A 15,339-nucleotide genomic window follows, 5' to 3' on the forward strand; every position below is an offset into this window, starting at 1 on the left:
CAGTGATAAAGCAGCAACATCACGAGCTAAGCCATGGTGATGACTTCACGGGCAGGAATCTGTACAAGCATGAAGACAAAAGCACACATGACCACTGAGAGAACGCGACAAAAGTGAAGAGATCGGAATCTGCTTTTGATCAAGCTATGTACCGAAAAATATCCATCAAAAATCCACAGACTCCATCGTCCACCCTAACGAGTCGGGGCACGATAGACAGACAAAGAAGAGACCGCGTAGAGATTCAAACCAACCAAGGGAGAGACAGTCCAAGTGCGTCGGTCACAAATGGGGAGAAGAGTAGAGAGAGTCAACACCAGTCAGGTCAGTTGGCAAGGCCGGCGACCGTCAGCGTCGATGGTATCCGTTGAATTGGATCCGCAAGCAAGAGATTGCATGCGATGTTGACCATTTACAACAGCAGCATGAAGCCGGCCAGGAGCACGCCCGCGGTCGAGCCCAGGGCTCCCATGGCGGGAGAGGGTGCAAAGGTGACTGCGCCGCTGTTGTAGACGGGCTCGGTCGGACGGGCGGTGGGCATGGTCATGTTGGTGGTCGGCTTGCGGGTGCTAGATGTAGAGGTAGACATGGCCGAAGACTCGGAGCTGGTGGTGCTCTCGTACTTGGAGCTCTTGGACATGCCGGAAGATGTTGACGGAGCGGCATCGGCGGTCGAAGATGCCATGCTTGAGCTGGACGACATTGGCTGCACAGGTGAGGTCATGGCTGAAGAGCTGGCCATCGAGCTGGACTGCATGGACTGCACGGGAGAGGTCTTGGCCGAAGAGCTGGCACTTGACATCGGAGGCTTCACAGGCATGGTCGGGGCCGAAGAGCTGGGCATGGTGGGCATCACAGGCGTGCTCGGCGGAGGGACATACTGCGTCTGGCTTGCTGGCCGGCTGGTTGAAGAAGACGGCTTGATGGTCTGAGTGGTCGCGGTCCAGGAGGTATAAGTCCAGCGAGAAGTCGGGCAAGGCGCAGTGGTGTTCTTGGGCGGGGTGTAAGTCGAAGTCTTGCTGGTGGTGCACGGAGTTGTGGTTGGCTTGTACCAAGTTGTCGACCTGGTGCAAGGGGTGCTGGTGGACTTGGACGAAGTCGTGCCTAGAGTGGCGCTACTGGACTTGTGCGAAGTGGTGCACGGAGTGGTGCTGGGCTTCCACGAGGTTCTCGACTTGGTGCACGGGTTGCTCGAAGTGCTCGGGGATTTGCAGGAGCTGGACGTCGAAGTCGTGCTGCATGGAGTGGTTGTCGGCTTGTGCCAGGTTGACGTAGTGCATGGGGTGGTGGACGACTTGGACGAGGTTGTGCAAGGCTTCGTCCAGGACTTTGGCGAGGAGCAAGACGAGCAAGGTGTGGTTGTCATGGTCGTGGTAGGTGTCCAGGTCCAAGTTGTGCAACTCGTGGTCACCTTTGGCTTGCCCCAGGCTGTAGTCTGATGGACCTGGCAGTGCTTTGAGGTCGTGGTCGGCGGAGGACAGTGTTTGCCGTGCTCGCAGTCCACGCTCGGCCAGACTGGGCTAGCCGGGTAAGAGTCCTTGGCCTGTTCCGCGGGAATGGCGACGCCTGGAGATGTGTCAGAGCGTGGTATTTGCAGATCTGTGCCGAGATGAAGACTCACATGAGACCAGGCTGGCCGTGGCGAGCGTCAGGCAGCTGAGAATCCCGGTCCTCATCTTGGCGGTTTGTCGGTGCTGACGTGAGTTGATCGGTGTTGAGATGTGTCGAAATGGTATCGCGGTAGAAATGTTGCGTTGTGCTGTTTGTTAGTGTAACTGTGCGGTGGGGAGGAGAAGAGAGAAGAGGAGGAAGAGGCACAGCGCGCTGTTTTGTTCATGGTGGACAGCTAAACGTGGCAGTCGCAGTGTCAAATTGGTTGCTGGGAAGGAGTATGATATCGTGGCAGGAGACATGGCAGCGAGAGAAGGAGGTGCAGCGTGCACCGTCGTTCCTGATGTTGGGGTCCGGTCCGCTCTCACGTGATACGCGCGTCGCTGGCGAAGTGAGGTTAAGGGAGTGAGCACATGACTTCCGCGACACGAGTTGTGCTCACGTCTTTTCGATGCCCTCCATGTGAGCCCTCCTACTACTCTTGTCTCTCTTCACTTTTCACAACGCACCTTGACGTGGGCGGGAAAGGTCCGCGGTGCGCCTTCCGTTTGTTGTCCCTCCGTTTGCAGTGTCGTCATGCAACCGCCCGTGACTTCCCTCGCAACAGCCTCAACAAAGCACAGCGGCGTCGCCCACCGAACTCCCACCTCCCGCCTCTCAACATCACGCCACCTCTTCTCTCCCGCTCCTTCACCAACACCACCCACACTCGTTCATCCCCGTTCATCCCCGTACCAGATCGCCTTCCGCGCTGTACACCTTCCCTGCAGCCGATCCAGCCGCAGTCTTCCACGGCACCCTCTCCACTGTATCCTCAAGACTGCCACACCACCCACTCGCTGCACGGCAAGACTCGAGTCAGGATGTGCTCCAACCTGTTCACCACCCTCGCCTCCATGGCAGGCCTGGCCGCTCTCTCGCTCGCGCAGAGCAGTATGTCCACCTGCTCCTCACTCGATCGCTCGTCACGTGCTAACACGCGCACCAGCTGTCGCCACCAGCACCTCGACTGAGCTCGGCTTCTTTCCCGTCGGCTCGACCTCGACCATCTACACCACCACCGAGGTCACCGTCTACAGCTGCGGCCCAAGCATCAGCGACTGCCCGGTCACCACTATGATTGTGCCGGTCTCGACCACTGTTTGCCCTGTCACCGTCACTTCTGCCTCCAGCACTGTCGTTCCAGGCACTTCTATTCCAGGCACTTCTGCTCCAGGCACTTTTGCTCCAGGCACTTCTGCTCCAGGCACCGAGTCGTCTTTGTCTTCGGTCTCCAGCGGGCTCCTGCCTCCCACTCCGACTAGGACCACCACCGTTCCTGGTGCGGGCGCATCCAGCTCTGCTGCCTCCTCGAGTTCCATTGCTCAGCCTGTCGGGTCCTCGTCGCAGTCGAGCTCGTCTCCAGCTAGCGTTCCTACCAGCGCAGGTTCGACTACAACTTCTGCTTCTTCCGGTTCTTCTACCAGCGGAGTTGGCGGATCTGCCTCCAGCGCGACTTCTTTGTCGCCGCCTGCTACAGGTAGCACTGGTGGACAGGGGTCAACCTCATCATACTCTACCACTGCGGCTGGTCACTCAACAACCGCTTCGGTCCCAGCTTCGGGCGGCGCCTCTTCTCCCAGTGGCACTGCCGCCATTCCTGCCAGTGGATCCGCATCTTCGCTTGCGTCGTCAGCGACCACGGCTCCTGTCTCTGGCATGACTAGTGGTGCGACTCCGTCTATCAGCTTTGCTCCCACTTCTTCTCCGTCGACTGGGTCCACGTCGCCTTCTGGCTCGGGCAATGCTCCCATCTCTTCGACTGAAGGCAGCCCCGCAGGCGGGAGCTCTGGTAGCGGCGGACCTGCCATTTCCACCACGGCCACTGGGCCCTCTCTTTATTCCGGGGTTGGCGCACCTTCTGGTGCGAGCGGCAGCAATGTCTCCCCCGCGACGACCACAAGTAGGTCTACAATTACTTCAATGGTGACGAGCCAGGTCACTGTTTCAGGCTCACCCTCGACCTCAACCATCACCCTCTCCTCTGCCTCGGGAGTCTCGTCGCAGACCAGTGTGGCTGATGTAAGTAATCTGCTTGTTTCATCACCAGCAAAGATTCTCGCTAACCCTAATTCGCAGGGCGCTACCGGTCTTTCATCTTCTTCCACAAGCGCTGCTGGAGCGCCGAAGCCGACCTCATCGACCAACGTCAGCATCCTGCCAACGTCTGTCGCCTCGGCGCCCTCGACGCCGTCCACTCTCAGCACCACGAGCAATGCTCAGGCCGGTGCCGCTGGCGCTACTAGCACAGGCGTCAACGGCGCCGGACCTGCTGGCAACGGCACCTACGGTGCGCCGACTGCCCAGGTCTCCCCCTTCCTCGGTGGTGGTGCCAATGTTGGGTATGATGCAGGCATGCTGCTCTGCTTTACTATCGCCGTCATTGGCGCCGTGGGACTCATCTAGATTGACAGGAGCTCAGTGGCGGTCAAGGGCAGTCTCGTACCACTCATCAGACCGATCGTCAGCAGCTCTGCCAATTCATTGGCTGATCACCCTTTTCCTTCCATGAAGCATGCACTAAGAAGGCAGCTTTACTGATGTATGAATAAGCGAAGGTGCGCTGGATGAACTTCTACTCTGCAGTTGCACGTAATCAGAAATCCAATGATGTTCCATAACCAGCCATAACAGTTACACTGCGGAGGTAGCACACATGCATATGTCTGTATGTTGTGCTTCACTTACCATTGCACGACATGCCGTCCGCGTAATGGCTGCCTCCACCCCGCTGTCTGATTGAGTGCCGACATGCTGCAAGGCAAATCAATGCGAGACACGTGGTTGATCATTCCTTTCTCAAGATTGTCGACAGAGATAACGATGGTGAAGTCGCCAGAATGGCATGCCAGCTCGCGACCCCGCACGGATCACCTCCCGGCCTTTCTGGGGATGATTCGGGGCAAAGCGAGCACGTCAACTTGGAGTCTGCTCACCTCACTCGCCCTGCAAGCACGCAATATGTGCTATCGCGCTCGCCAGCGCGCATCACGCAGTGCGTATATGATCAAACAGACGCGCATTCACGGCAATGCCTCTCGTAAGGGTCATCCCGGGTCAAAGTATTACTCCTCTTTAGCGTCATCCCGTTGCCGGTCGCCCACAGATACCTACCTATTAAAGGCGTGTCCCTGCGCCCGTCTTTACAATGGATCCTCTCTTGTTATATTCCATCTCTTTGACTGTTTTTCAGACCTTACGATCGGCTGAGCAAAATCACTTTTGGACCTTTTGGTCTCAACTTTCTACGAAGCAGTCCAAACATCAATTGCAAGTCTTGATCGACGATGGCGCCCGCTCGTGCAGACTCGCCAGTTGAGGTTCCTCTCTTTTCGTACGACAAGCCGTCGTCAGACGTCTTCCCAGACGGTATCAAAACCAGCGGGCAGGTGGAACCCAACTTTGATCAACTCAAGCCTTACGATGAATTCCCCAAAGAGATCACTGGCAAGACGGTGTGGAACGCCGAAGACTACAAGAACAACCCTGAGAAGTGGACACACCGCTTCACCGAGGAGGAAGTGCAAGAACTGAGCGATACTGCCGACGCTTTCATCGCTTCGGACACACCCCTGACCGGCATCACCAGGGTAAGCCATCCCTCCACCATCGATTCATCCCATCGTCGTCGCCACTGACATCCCTCCTCAGGCCAAATTCCCTCTCCCCAAACTCAACGACTTCCTCGACGCCCTCCGCGACGACATCCTCAACGGCAAAGGCTTCCTCCTCTTCAAAGGCCTCCCCGTCCAACAATGGGGCAACCACAAGTCCGCCGTCGCCTACATGGGCCTCGGCACCTACCTGGGCTACTTCATCAGCCAAAACGGCCTCGGCCACGTCCTCGGTCACGTCAAGGACACCGGCGCCGACCCGACGCAGATCGACAAGGTCCGCATCTACCGCACCCGCGCCCGCCAGTTCTTCCACGCCGACGACTCCGACATCGTCGGCCTGCTGTGCATCGCCCGCGCCCTCGAGGGCGGCGAGTCCGACATCGTCTCCTCCCACGCCGTCTTCAACGCCCTCCAGCGCGACCACCCGGACGTCGTCGACACCCTCTCCCAGCCCATCTGGTACTTCGACCGCAAGGGCGAGGTCTCCGGCGGCCAGGCGCCCTACACCCGCCAGCCCGTCTTCTACAAGGAGACCGGGCCTGAAGCCGAGTCGAGAGTCTACACCAAGTGGGACCCCTACTACGTGCAGTCGCTGTCGCGCTACAGCGACGCGGGCGCCATCCCGCCGCTCAGCGCCGCGCAGCAGAAGGCCGCGCGCCTGCTCGAGGAGACCTGCCAGCGCCTCGCGCTGCACATGGTGCTCGAGGTCGGCGACATCCAGTTCCTGACCAACTCGCACGTCTTGCACAGCCGCACGGCGTACACGGATTACGAGCCGCCGGCGCCCAGGAGGCACTTGATGCGGTTGTGGCTGGCGACGCCGGAGGGCGAGGGAGGCTGGAAGCTGCCGTTTGCTGATTCGGGGCACAAGAAGAGGAGCGGGGTGCAGCTTAACGATACGGCGCCGAAGGCGCCGTTGGACGCTGAGTAGGGTGTTGCTGGTTGACTGAAGCGATCCTGGATAGGAATTTTGGCGGCCTTTTGTTTTGATTTGTTGGTTGATTTAGCGAAAATACGAATGATTTGAATCGCCTCGATGATCTGTACTTTGTTCGAATTTGTGTCCGCATTAGACATGACTCCGGCAGCGGCTCTGTCTGATGTCCTCGCAATTCGCAGCTACAACATCGTCAAGGATCGACGAGCACGGAAGCACGCAAAGGCCGACTTCGGTGACGTGCCGTCGCCGCCCGTGTGCTTGCAGCCGGCGGGCGCTAAGAACGAATATTGAAGAGTGTGATTGACGTGCGCAAGTTGCGTTGCAAAACCAACAAAAATGTAAAACGTCTCCGTTGCGAAGGGTATCGTGAATCAGCGTTATCAGAAAAAGGCAAAAAGAACAGCAGAAGCAAACGCGACGAGAAAAGGCTCAAGAACCTCTCCGTCCACCTATCCGTCAAAATCTCCACCCCTCCTCTTCTTCTTCCCCTCTTTTTTCTCCCCAACCACCTCCCTTCTCCTTTCCCTCATCTAAAACTTCGCCTCCCCATGCCCCAAATGACTGACCGCAAAATCGCCCCTCGCCATCTTCAGCCTGTACGCCGCCAGCTCGCTCTCGTGCGCCGCCCACTCCTTGTCGTGCGCCTCGCGCTCCAGCCGGCCCTTCTTGCGCTGCGTGATGCACACGAACGTGTAGATGACGCAGACGAGCAGCAGGACGCCGCAGACGCTGGCGGCGATGGCGATCTTGGCGGTTTGGGACAGGCCGGTCCACTTCTCTTCGGCTTTCTGCTTGGTGGATTTCTTGTTGAGGGCTTTGTAGACTTCCGATTCGCCTCTGTGGGGTGGGGATTAGTGGGAGATGGGGGGTTTGGGTGGGGAGAAGGGAGCGCTTACTCGTTTACTTGGATGCTGGCGTGGCTGCCGGAGGTGTCGGAGTAGTGGTAGGAGCTGCTGTTGGTGTGGCCGTCGACGACTTTGAGGGATTTGATTTTCATGGTGTAGGGGCTTGGAGGCGGTTAGTGAAGGTTCAACGTTGCAATGTTCAAATGGTACTCACCCAGCATCGTAGTCAGTCTCGCCACCAGCCCACGCAATGACACCCGGCTCGTTGTCGGGATCACCACCAGCCCAGAGAGACAGGTTGATGTAGCAGGGCGTCTGGGGGTAGTTACCTGGCTCTCCGGCAGGGACAGTGCGCACCTGCTGCCCGTCAAGCCAGAACTCCAGCTCCTGCTCGGTCCAGATGATGGTGTAGTTGTGGAAGCCCGTCTGCGAGTCCGCCAGCACGGGCTCCTCGCCGTGGTTCTGCGTGCGGTTGCCCTTGCCGTACCAGTTGTTGAAGACGTTCGTCGTGTTCTGGCCCATCACCTCCCAGTCGATCTCGTCCAGGTCGTCGGACAGCAGGTTGACGGAGGAGATAACGCCCGTGCCGGGCGCGGCCTGCATTATCGCCTCGACGCGGCCGTAGAAGATGTAGAAGTCGGACTGCACGCGCACGGAGTCGCCGTGCTTGACCATGGTGAACTCGGCGCCATCTTGCGAGAACTTGATCAGCGAGGCGCCGGCGGTCACGTTGAAGAAGCGGGGGTCCATTTCGGCCATGGTGTCGTTGAAGGGGTAGTCGAAGGTGGTGCCCAGGGCGGCGTTGTCTGGGCAGGTCACGTTGCCCCATGTCGGGTTGCATTCGGAGGTGGTTTGCGCGAAGGCCTGGGCTGCCAGAAGGGCCGCGGCTGCGGCTGCGAAAGAGAAGCGGAACATGGTGTTTGTGTTGTTTCAAGAATCGGACGTATGGTATGGTGTGTGTGTGGTTTCTCGGTTTGAAGGTCGCGCAATCAGGGCCAGCCCGAATGCGTGGGTTGAAGGAGTGACTGGGTGTTGTTTCGTTTTCGGCTGCAAAGAGCGACTGGGGTCAGAGACACGAAGGTGCGTGGTAAGGAGGGACGAGAGCACGAAAGTGCGGTGGGAGGGCGCAATATGGCGCAGGAGGGAGGGACGAGTTTCGGCGTGGCTCGTAGTCGATACGCGCCGAGGTGACAGGAGGCCACGGCGCGGATCTTTGCCCCTGGCGAGCGCCGCTAATGCGCCCTGCGTTCGGCTCGCAACGGCGCGTATCTGGAGATGGAGGGCAGCGTCGAATCAGCTCGTCTGCTATCGCGGCCCGTCCTAATCTCAAACGCGCCGAGTCAAGTCATCATCAGCCGTGCAGACGCCTATTTCCCCAAGCTCGCTTCACCATGAACCTGTGGGAGCGAGTACCGTGCCGAATCATCCGTGTCTGTTTTGCATGCCGATTTGTTGACTCGATTCAAACGCTTGAACAGACACTGAGGAATAAATTCGCTTTCGAGGGTTGTTCTTCATGGCTGATTTCTCTCGTACTCCACACCTCCTATCATGAGTCCACGTCGTCTCGGAAGTCGGAGGCGTCGCACGCTGGGACCACCGTCTCAGAAGAATGCGGAGAAGATGGCGATGCCTATACCGAGACATTTGCCATTGTCGATCTTCGGCATATGTTGCTTCGTCTTCAATCATGTTCAACGTCAGATCCGTCAGTTGGTAGGGTCCACAAGCTGAAGGAAGTGGCTGGACTGCTCAAAGCGAGCTCACATCACGCGAAGACCTTCTCGAGTGCGCGGTATAATATGTTTTCATGATTTTAAAGACAAATAGCTGTCAATATGCAAAGATGAGGCCACCAGATGTCCAAGATGCTCCCGCCATTAACGAACACCATCAACGGGTGGCATTCCAAATATTGCAAACAACCCAGTAGGACAGCATGCCCATCTTCCATGGTATGCCACAAGATCACGCGGGGTCACAGACCAGATCATTCGCTCAAACTGAGTGCGCGAAGTGAATGAGGGATCAATCAGCGGGGCTCAAAAGCGTCGCGCGTGGCCACACCAACAACATCCGCCTACACTCACGTTTCCACAAACGAACTCAAGCACATAAAATCAAAGCACCCGATACCAATCAGTCCACTCACCAACCGATTCCACGACCATGCCTATGCCCCTCGCCTACCGCCTCGCCTCATCAACCGACATGTCTTCCGCAAACGACACCCACTACACCGACCTCTCCACCGGCCTAAAGGTCACCATCCTCAAATCCAGCCATAACTTCTCCACCTGGTTCAATGATCTGAAACACGTCGCGCGCTGCAAAAGCCTCTGGTTCCTTTTCACCAGCGACCCAAACCAGCCCCTCCTCGCCAAACCCGTCGTGCCCTGCGTCCCGGATTTCAGAGACCCCCTCGGTTATCGTATCTACAGTTATGGGTTGCCCGGACAGGACGACTCTGTCGTTCGCAGGGAAATGATGGTCCTCATGCACCAGTCGAAGATGAAGGAGTGGGAGTTGGCTTGCCAACAGTGGGAAAAGCAGCAGGGAAAGATCGAGGAGGCGAGGCTTCTACTCTTTGCGAGTGTCGAGCCGAAGTTGCTTGAGGAGGTTGCTGCTGATAAGGAGGTGCCGGGGGTGGTTCTGTCGATGATTCTGCTGAAGTTTTGTAGTGATTTGCGTGCCTGAGGTGGCCAGCAAGTCTTATTCGAGCAATTTGCCTGCTGCTTCAGAGGCACAATGAACAACACCAGGATACAATGAGCAGACAGCTGCATTTTTGATACATGTGGCAATGATCAAAAGTCAGATCGAGCGGCGCCGCGACATGGTAGTCAGAATACGGACGGCTGCTGGCGGTGCTGCGGTGTGCTTGCAGCCTGACAGGAATTATCATGGAGACACTGAATGCAAAGTGGGCCAGATAGATCCAATGATATCAATAACAGTAAGGTTTCAGCAACAGCTGGGATCACTTCTCACATCTCTCATGGGAATACTAAATGCCAACACATCACTCCAATCAAATCCCTATGGCGAATTCTCGTTTGAAGGGAAGACAACAAGATACCTGGAACATGGTAGCAAACAATGCTGTACCGGCTGCGCTGTGCGGTTGGCTGACATAGCGTGCAGTAGATTGAAACAAGATTGAGTCGTGAGCTGTCACTGCCACTAATGCCGACTCATCACTTTTCAAATTCAAGCAACCGTGAGTTATTATCTGCAGCATTTTGTAGCCACCTGAGTAGATTCTCGCAGATTTCGATGGAATAATGAAACTACACAAGTGGCGAAAAAGGTCTGTTGACGCTTGTCACCCGAATAGTGGCAGTCATTTACCTTACACTGACGGGCGACCGCAATCAAATCACGCATAGGAGTGTTGGGCTAACGGACGAACGCGAGAATGGCGTTCGCCGTTTGCCATGGCACACATCCGCATGCGCTCTCAATGTAGCAAACGCGACCCAGCTCGGATAGCCGCAACACGTGTCTCACTGGTAAAGTCACGAGCCTGCTAGTTGTTCAGACACCAAGGGAAGTCTATGTCCGCATACAACCAAGCTCGCCTGCTTGTAGATACATGGTTGACTTCGTCCACCCGTACCACACAAGCCTCCAAAATCGATCGTCAACATGGCGACTACGGTCAGAATGCACTACACGGATACGCTGTAAGCGTCACGGTCAAAATCTATAACGAGAAAGTTGACTTTTGGGACTGGTTACATGACTGAAGGCGTGCCGCTTTGCCTAACGACTTGCGGGGCCTTCTGACGACCGATATCAACCGGCGTGAAGTTATTCTAGCTGAACCGACGGCTCCGAAGATGCCAGAAGCGCTTTGCAAGGAGTCTTGCTGGTGTCATGATGGAGAGTTGAAGCTGTTGGTAGCTGAAACCATGTTCCTGGAATACAAGTCGCTCATGAAGGTGTACATGTACGACCGCGGCGAATGGGAAGGACAGCAGAAGAGGCTCAAGGCCGCCCGCTTGCTACTCCTGAACACACTCGGACCCAAGTTCATCGGTTACGTTGCCGGTCAGTCCAGCCTTTTTGAAGCGATGGAGTCTCTCATGGACATTTGAGTACCGCTCAATCGATCACTCGCAAACAGCAAAATGCGTCCCAGGCATCTCTGCTCTCAATTGCTCTCCAACTGGACGCACGGTCACACAGAGATTATCGCGCTTTGAAGACGTCGCCCACAGATTTCAACTCTTCAACGATTGACCATAACTTCAGCCACATTTCAGGCAATTGGACTTCCTCCTTCCTGTGACCTCCAATCCGTCCATTGACCAAGACGATGTTATACTCAGCGGGCTTGAATCAGTCTTCCATTTCACCGTCACTCCATCGACAGTCATTCCGCAAAAATCATCTCACGCCCTGCCAAGCTATACAACATCCGAACGGGACGGTAAAGAATAAGAGAAAGCTCGGCAACCGCATTGGCAAACGGCTTTTGCATCTCGACTTTGGTCACGATACTGTCGGCTGAATTGAGTAAATGAGGTTGAGGATAATAATCGAGACAAGCTGGCATTGACAAAAGGAAGCTAGATCTAATTATAAGTGCCGCGAATGCAATTAAGTTGAAGATTTTGATTCCCACCTTATGTCCCGCAAGGTTAATCAAACGCAAAGCAAGCGTGAGTCCGTCACGAACAGTAAATGACCTGCTAACCAATCCGTCGCTTAAACATTACATTCTGATAAGATGAATGAACTCCCTGAGCGGCAGGCAACAAGCGACCCATCCAGCTCTTCCTTAACGCCAAACAGAACCGAATGAGAAAGAAAAGGGAAACACAGTAGCGCCAGTCTCCTCAAATCAACCTCAACAACCTCCCCACGCACGCCGTCCCGCCCAACGTCGCGCAAATCCCCGTAAAAACCACCAGAACCCCATACCCACTGCCATACCCACCTCCCACCGTGCCCTCCCACGAATCAATCGCCAGCAACCTCTCGCTCAACGGCCCCGAAATCACCGCCCCAATGCCCTTCCCCGCCCCCATCAGCGCAACCACAACACTGACATCCACCGTCTCGTGCTTCTCGCGCCGCTGCATCTCCCTCGCGCAGCCCGACCACGTGCACGAGAACGCGCCCCCGAAGCAGCCGAACGTCAGCGCGAAAACGTACAGCATCGCCTGCGACGACGCCAGGCCCCAGAAGATGAATATCGACAGCATCTGGCCCAAAGTGCAGGTCAGGATGGCGACGGAGACGTGGAAGCGGTCGACGAGGAAGCCGATGAGGACGGCGCCGAGCGTGAAGGCGACGTTGAAGAGGGCGAGGGCCAGTGGGCCGACGAAGCTGGGGAGGCCGAGCGAGGTGGCGAAGGAGGGGATGTAGAGGGTTGGGAGGAAGTAGCCGAAGGATTGGAGGATGTTGCCTGTTTGGAAGAGCCAGAAGGGGAGGTGTTTGAGGAAGGAGACTTCGATGGGGCGGAAGTTGTTCGCGTGGGTTATGGGGAGGCGCGGGCGGATGAAGTAGAGGGAGGGGGTGGTGAAGAGAGCGATGACGATGGCCCAGACGCGGAGGGTGGTGCGGTAGCCGTAAGAGTTTAGGAGCCACTGGAGGAGGAAGGGGAGGACGGTACCGGCGAGTCCAGTGCCGGCCCACATGATGCCGAATGCGAGGCCGCGGCGTTGCACGAACCATTCGGTGATGAGGGACATGACGGGGAAGTAGAGAATGAGCCCGCCGATGGCGTACATGACGCCCTGTGTGCCGATGAGGCCGGCGATGCTGTTGCAGAAGGAGGCTGCAACGAGGCTGAGGACCATGATTACGAGGCCACAGCAGCTGGCGTGGCGACGGTATTGGGGCCAGCGCTGGAGGGTAATTGCAACGAACGGCGACGCGAAGTACATGATGCCGGATTCTGTCGTGCCGATACTTGCGCTGCCACCTTGGTTGGCAAAGGCTTCTTCATTGTCGTAATATTCTTGGAAGACACCGAACTGTTGATCCGTCGTTCAGTATGATGCATCGTTTCGTTCGACGGAATGGTTGAGCTTACGGCAAACGGCAATCCCCATACCATCGCCTCGAGCATAATGCAAGCGGCGAGGAAAATGTACGCATCTTTACCGGAGTCTGCGGGGGGAAGTGTCTGGTATTCTTCTTGATATTCGGGAGAGGCTCGTTGCTGTTCGTCGCTGTTGGCCTCTCGCCAACCATATTCCGAGAATGTGTTTAGCTCTTGGGTCGATGTGGCCGCGGAAGCCATTATTGCAAATGCGTAGAATTGATAGCGATTTCCGCGACGATTTTTCTGCAAGTTAGCAACCTCAAGAGATCAAGCCGATCACTTTCCATCGAGGTGTATATATAAGTGGCAAGTGTAGGGCCGCTAATAAGGCTCTGCTGTAGAGTTTTGTGTGGAGCCAGGGCTCAAAGTCCGCTGTTGAACCCTCCACCACCAGCCAGATTTCCTTACCTGGACACACAACCCGAGGAGGAGTGTGCTGCGAGGGTGCATTGCGTAATAATGTGAAAGTGATGGTCCAAAGTCCGAAAGTTCAATTAAAGAGTTTACAAACCCAGTATCCAGATCCTAAAAAGGTGCATTCAAGCACGATATTAGATAAAATACAGGGTATATCCAATTCCCAGCCAATCCTTTAAATCTCCGAAAGATTCCCTAATCCCAGGCTTGAACGCGCAAAATATAAATACAAGATTGTCGATATCGTCGTGGCAGGTCGCATGGTTCCGTTCCGTCTTTCTGGGGTGAAATTACCAGCATTTGAGAGAGGAGAACCAAGGCTTCTTGGGAGGCGGAGGGAGTTCCTTTTGCGACGTGTCGGTAGTAGCCGTTGAGTTATCCTGTTCCGGTTTGCCGCTGGAGCCGGGAGGATTGCTGCGTGATGCCGTAGATGGAAGCTCTGGCATGATGCCCGCTGCTGCGTTTTTGCGGGCTTCGACCACCCGACGAACAATCACTGCGCGAATGTCAGTAAGCGAATCAGCCAACGTGTGATCTCTGCAACGTACGCGCAAACGTCTCTTCAATGTTGACCATCTCCCTGGCGCTCGTCTCCATGAATCCGAAGTTGCGCTGCCTGCTCCATTCAAGGCCGTCTCTCGCGCCGATTTGTCTCAAGCCTTGCAAGTCGCATTTGTTGCCGGCGACAATGCACACCGGCAAGATCTGACCCTGCTCGATCCTGTCCTCGCGCTCCATCTCAATCATCTGCGTGAAATAGTCCAGCGCCTCCAGCGAGCTCGCCTGGGTGATATCGTAGACTAGGAGGAAAGCGTCGCATTTCAAGTTCGCTTGCGACCACAAGCCGCGGTACTCCTCTTGCCCAGCGGTGTCGGTCAGGCGCAGCGAGTATGTCGTGCCGTCAATCGTGCGTGTCACGGAATAGGAGTCTTCGATCGTGGGATCATATCTACAAGCGCTCGCAGTCAGCAGCCATCATTGGGCGAAGCAGCAAGTCGCGCCCGGAACGTACTCATGCGTCCATTGGCTGCGCACCAAGCGCAGCGTGATGGATGACTTTCCACACCCTCCGTCTCCACAGACGGTGATCGTAACCCTGTGCGCGTCGTCCATGTTGTGCGCTGGCAGTGCAGTAGCCGCAAGTCCGTTCGGCGGCGGTCTCGTTTGCGTCGCGGTTGGCGCGGTCCCTTTCCAGCAAGCTGACTAGCACCGGTCGCAAGTAGTCCAGGTGCTGCGAGGAGTGAATGCGCGCAGGCGGCGCAGAAAACAGCGCCCCCAACGGCTCCCCGTCACCGCGCAGATGCGAGCGAACGGAAACGGACGTGTAGCGTCACGCAATAATAATAATGAGGGAAACAATCTATTCCTCCCGTGCCGGAAGAGGGCTGCTGCACAGACGGCGAGCGAGTCGTAACCCCTGCAGGCGATCAAACAAGGGTCTGGGCGGAGAGAGGGCCGGCGCAAAGTGGCGAGCTGAGAGATGTTCACGTACGGAATGTTGTCGACACACGGGTATAGAGAAAGAGAGGAAGTCAGCTCATGGGAGGGAAGATCAGAAACCGGCGCGCAGGGAGCACGCCGGACCAAGGCAGAGGGCATGTCATTGGGATTGGGTGGAATTTGGGTTTCTAACGGTCCTGTTCTGGAAGTGCCGGGCGACCAAGGCCCGCAAGGCTGGGAGGAGGCGTTGCGCCCGCCTTCACATGTCCGAGCCTTCGCCGCATGAACGTCTGGGTATCCATGCACATCACACTATAAGTTCGTTCGGCCATGTGGTGGTGGCCCGAGTCACCCATATGTCCGAGCCGCTAT

General features: G+C 56.5%; 6 protein-coding genes across 6 annotated transcripts; 2 read left to right on the forward strand and 4 right to left on the reverse strand.

The window, feature by feature from the left end:
* Window positions 1-412: 412 nt before the first annotated feature.
* WHR41_07853 (uncharacterized protein) lies at window positions 413-1,807 on the reverse strand (the record flags this gene model as incomplete). The annotated part of the gene is made up of 4 exons (XM_069376457.1): window positions 1,622-1,807; window positions 1,480-1,566; window positions 1,120-1,411; window positions 413-1,064 (listed from the first exon to the last, which is right to left on the reverse strand). The coding sequence occupies exons 1-4, from the start codon at window positions 1,674-1,676 to the stop codon at window positions 413-415; spliced, it is 1,086 nt and encodes a 361-aa protein (XP_069226345.1). The 5' UTR covers window positions 1,677-1,807.
* Window positions 1,808-4,937: 3,130 nt separating this feature from the next.
* Window positions 4,938-6,198, forward strand: WHR41_07854 (uncharacterized protein; the record flags this gene model as incomplete). Its single annotated transcript, XM_069376458.1, has 2 exons — window positions 4,938-5,240; window positions 5,302-6,198. The coding sequence occupies 2 exons, from the start codon at window positions 4,938-4,940 to the stop codon at window positions 6,196-6,198; spliced, it is 1,200 nt and encodes a 399-aa protein (XP_069226338.1).
* A 161-nt stretch (window positions 6,199-6,359) lies between these two features.
* WHR41_07855 (uncharacterized protein) lies at window positions 6,360-8,230 on the reverse strand. The gene is made up of 3 exons (XM_069376459.1): window positions 7,267-8,230; window positions 7,104-7,214; window positions 6,360-7,044 (listed from the first exon to the last, which is right to left on the reverse strand). Exons 1-3 carry the CDS (start codon window positions 7,965-7,967, stop codon window positions 6,738-6,740), a joined length of 1,119 nt encoding a protein of 372 aa, XP_069226339.1. The 5' UTR covers window positions 7,968-8,230; the 3' UTR covers window positions 6,360-6,737.
* Window positions 8,231-10,894: 2,664 nt separating this feature from the next.
* Window positions 10,895-11,152, forward strand: WHR41_07856 (uncharacterized protein; the record flags this gene model as incomplete). Its single annotated transcript, XM_069376460.1, has 1 exon — window positions 10,895-11,152. The coding sequence occupies one exon, from the start codon at window positions 10,895-10,897 to the stop codon at window positions 11,150-11,152; it is 258 nt and encodes an 85-aa protein (XP_069226340.1).
* Window positions 11,153-11,896: 744 nt separating this feature from the next.
* WHR41_07857 (uncharacterized protein) lies at window positions 11,897-13,308 on the reverse strand (the record flags this gene model as incomplete). Its single annotated transcript, XM_069376461.1, has 2 exons — window positions 11,897-13,039; window positions 13,099-13,308. 2 exons carry the CDS (start codon window positions 13,306-13,308, stop codon window positions 11,897-11,899), a joined length of 1,353 nt encoding a protein of 450 aa, XP_069226341.1.
* A 273-nt stretch (window positions 13,309-13,581) lies between these two features.
* On the reverse strand, window positions 13,582-15,093 carry WHR41_07858 (uncharacterized protein). The gene is made up of 3 exons (XM_069376462.1): window positions 14,540-15,093; window positions 14,076-14,476; window positions 13,582-14,023 (listed from the first exon to the last, which is right to left on the reverse strand). The coding sequence occupies exons 1-3, from the start codon at window positions 14,638-14,640 to the stop codon at window positions 13,818-13,820; spliced, it is 708 nt and encodes a 235-aa protein (XP_069226336.1). The 5' UTR covers window positions 14,641-15,093; the 3' UTR covers window positions 13,582-13,817.
* Window positions 15,094-15,339: the final 246 nt, after the last annotated feature.

This window comes from Cladosporium halotolerans (assembly GCF_011745625.1).
Source record: "Cladosporium halotolerans strain TM138-S3 chromosome Unknown Sca37, whole genome shotgun sequence".
Taxonomy (NCBI): domain Eukaryota; kingdom Fungi; phylum Ascomycota; class Dothideomycetes; order Cladosporiales; family Cladosporiaceae; genus Cladosporium; species Cladosporium halotolerans.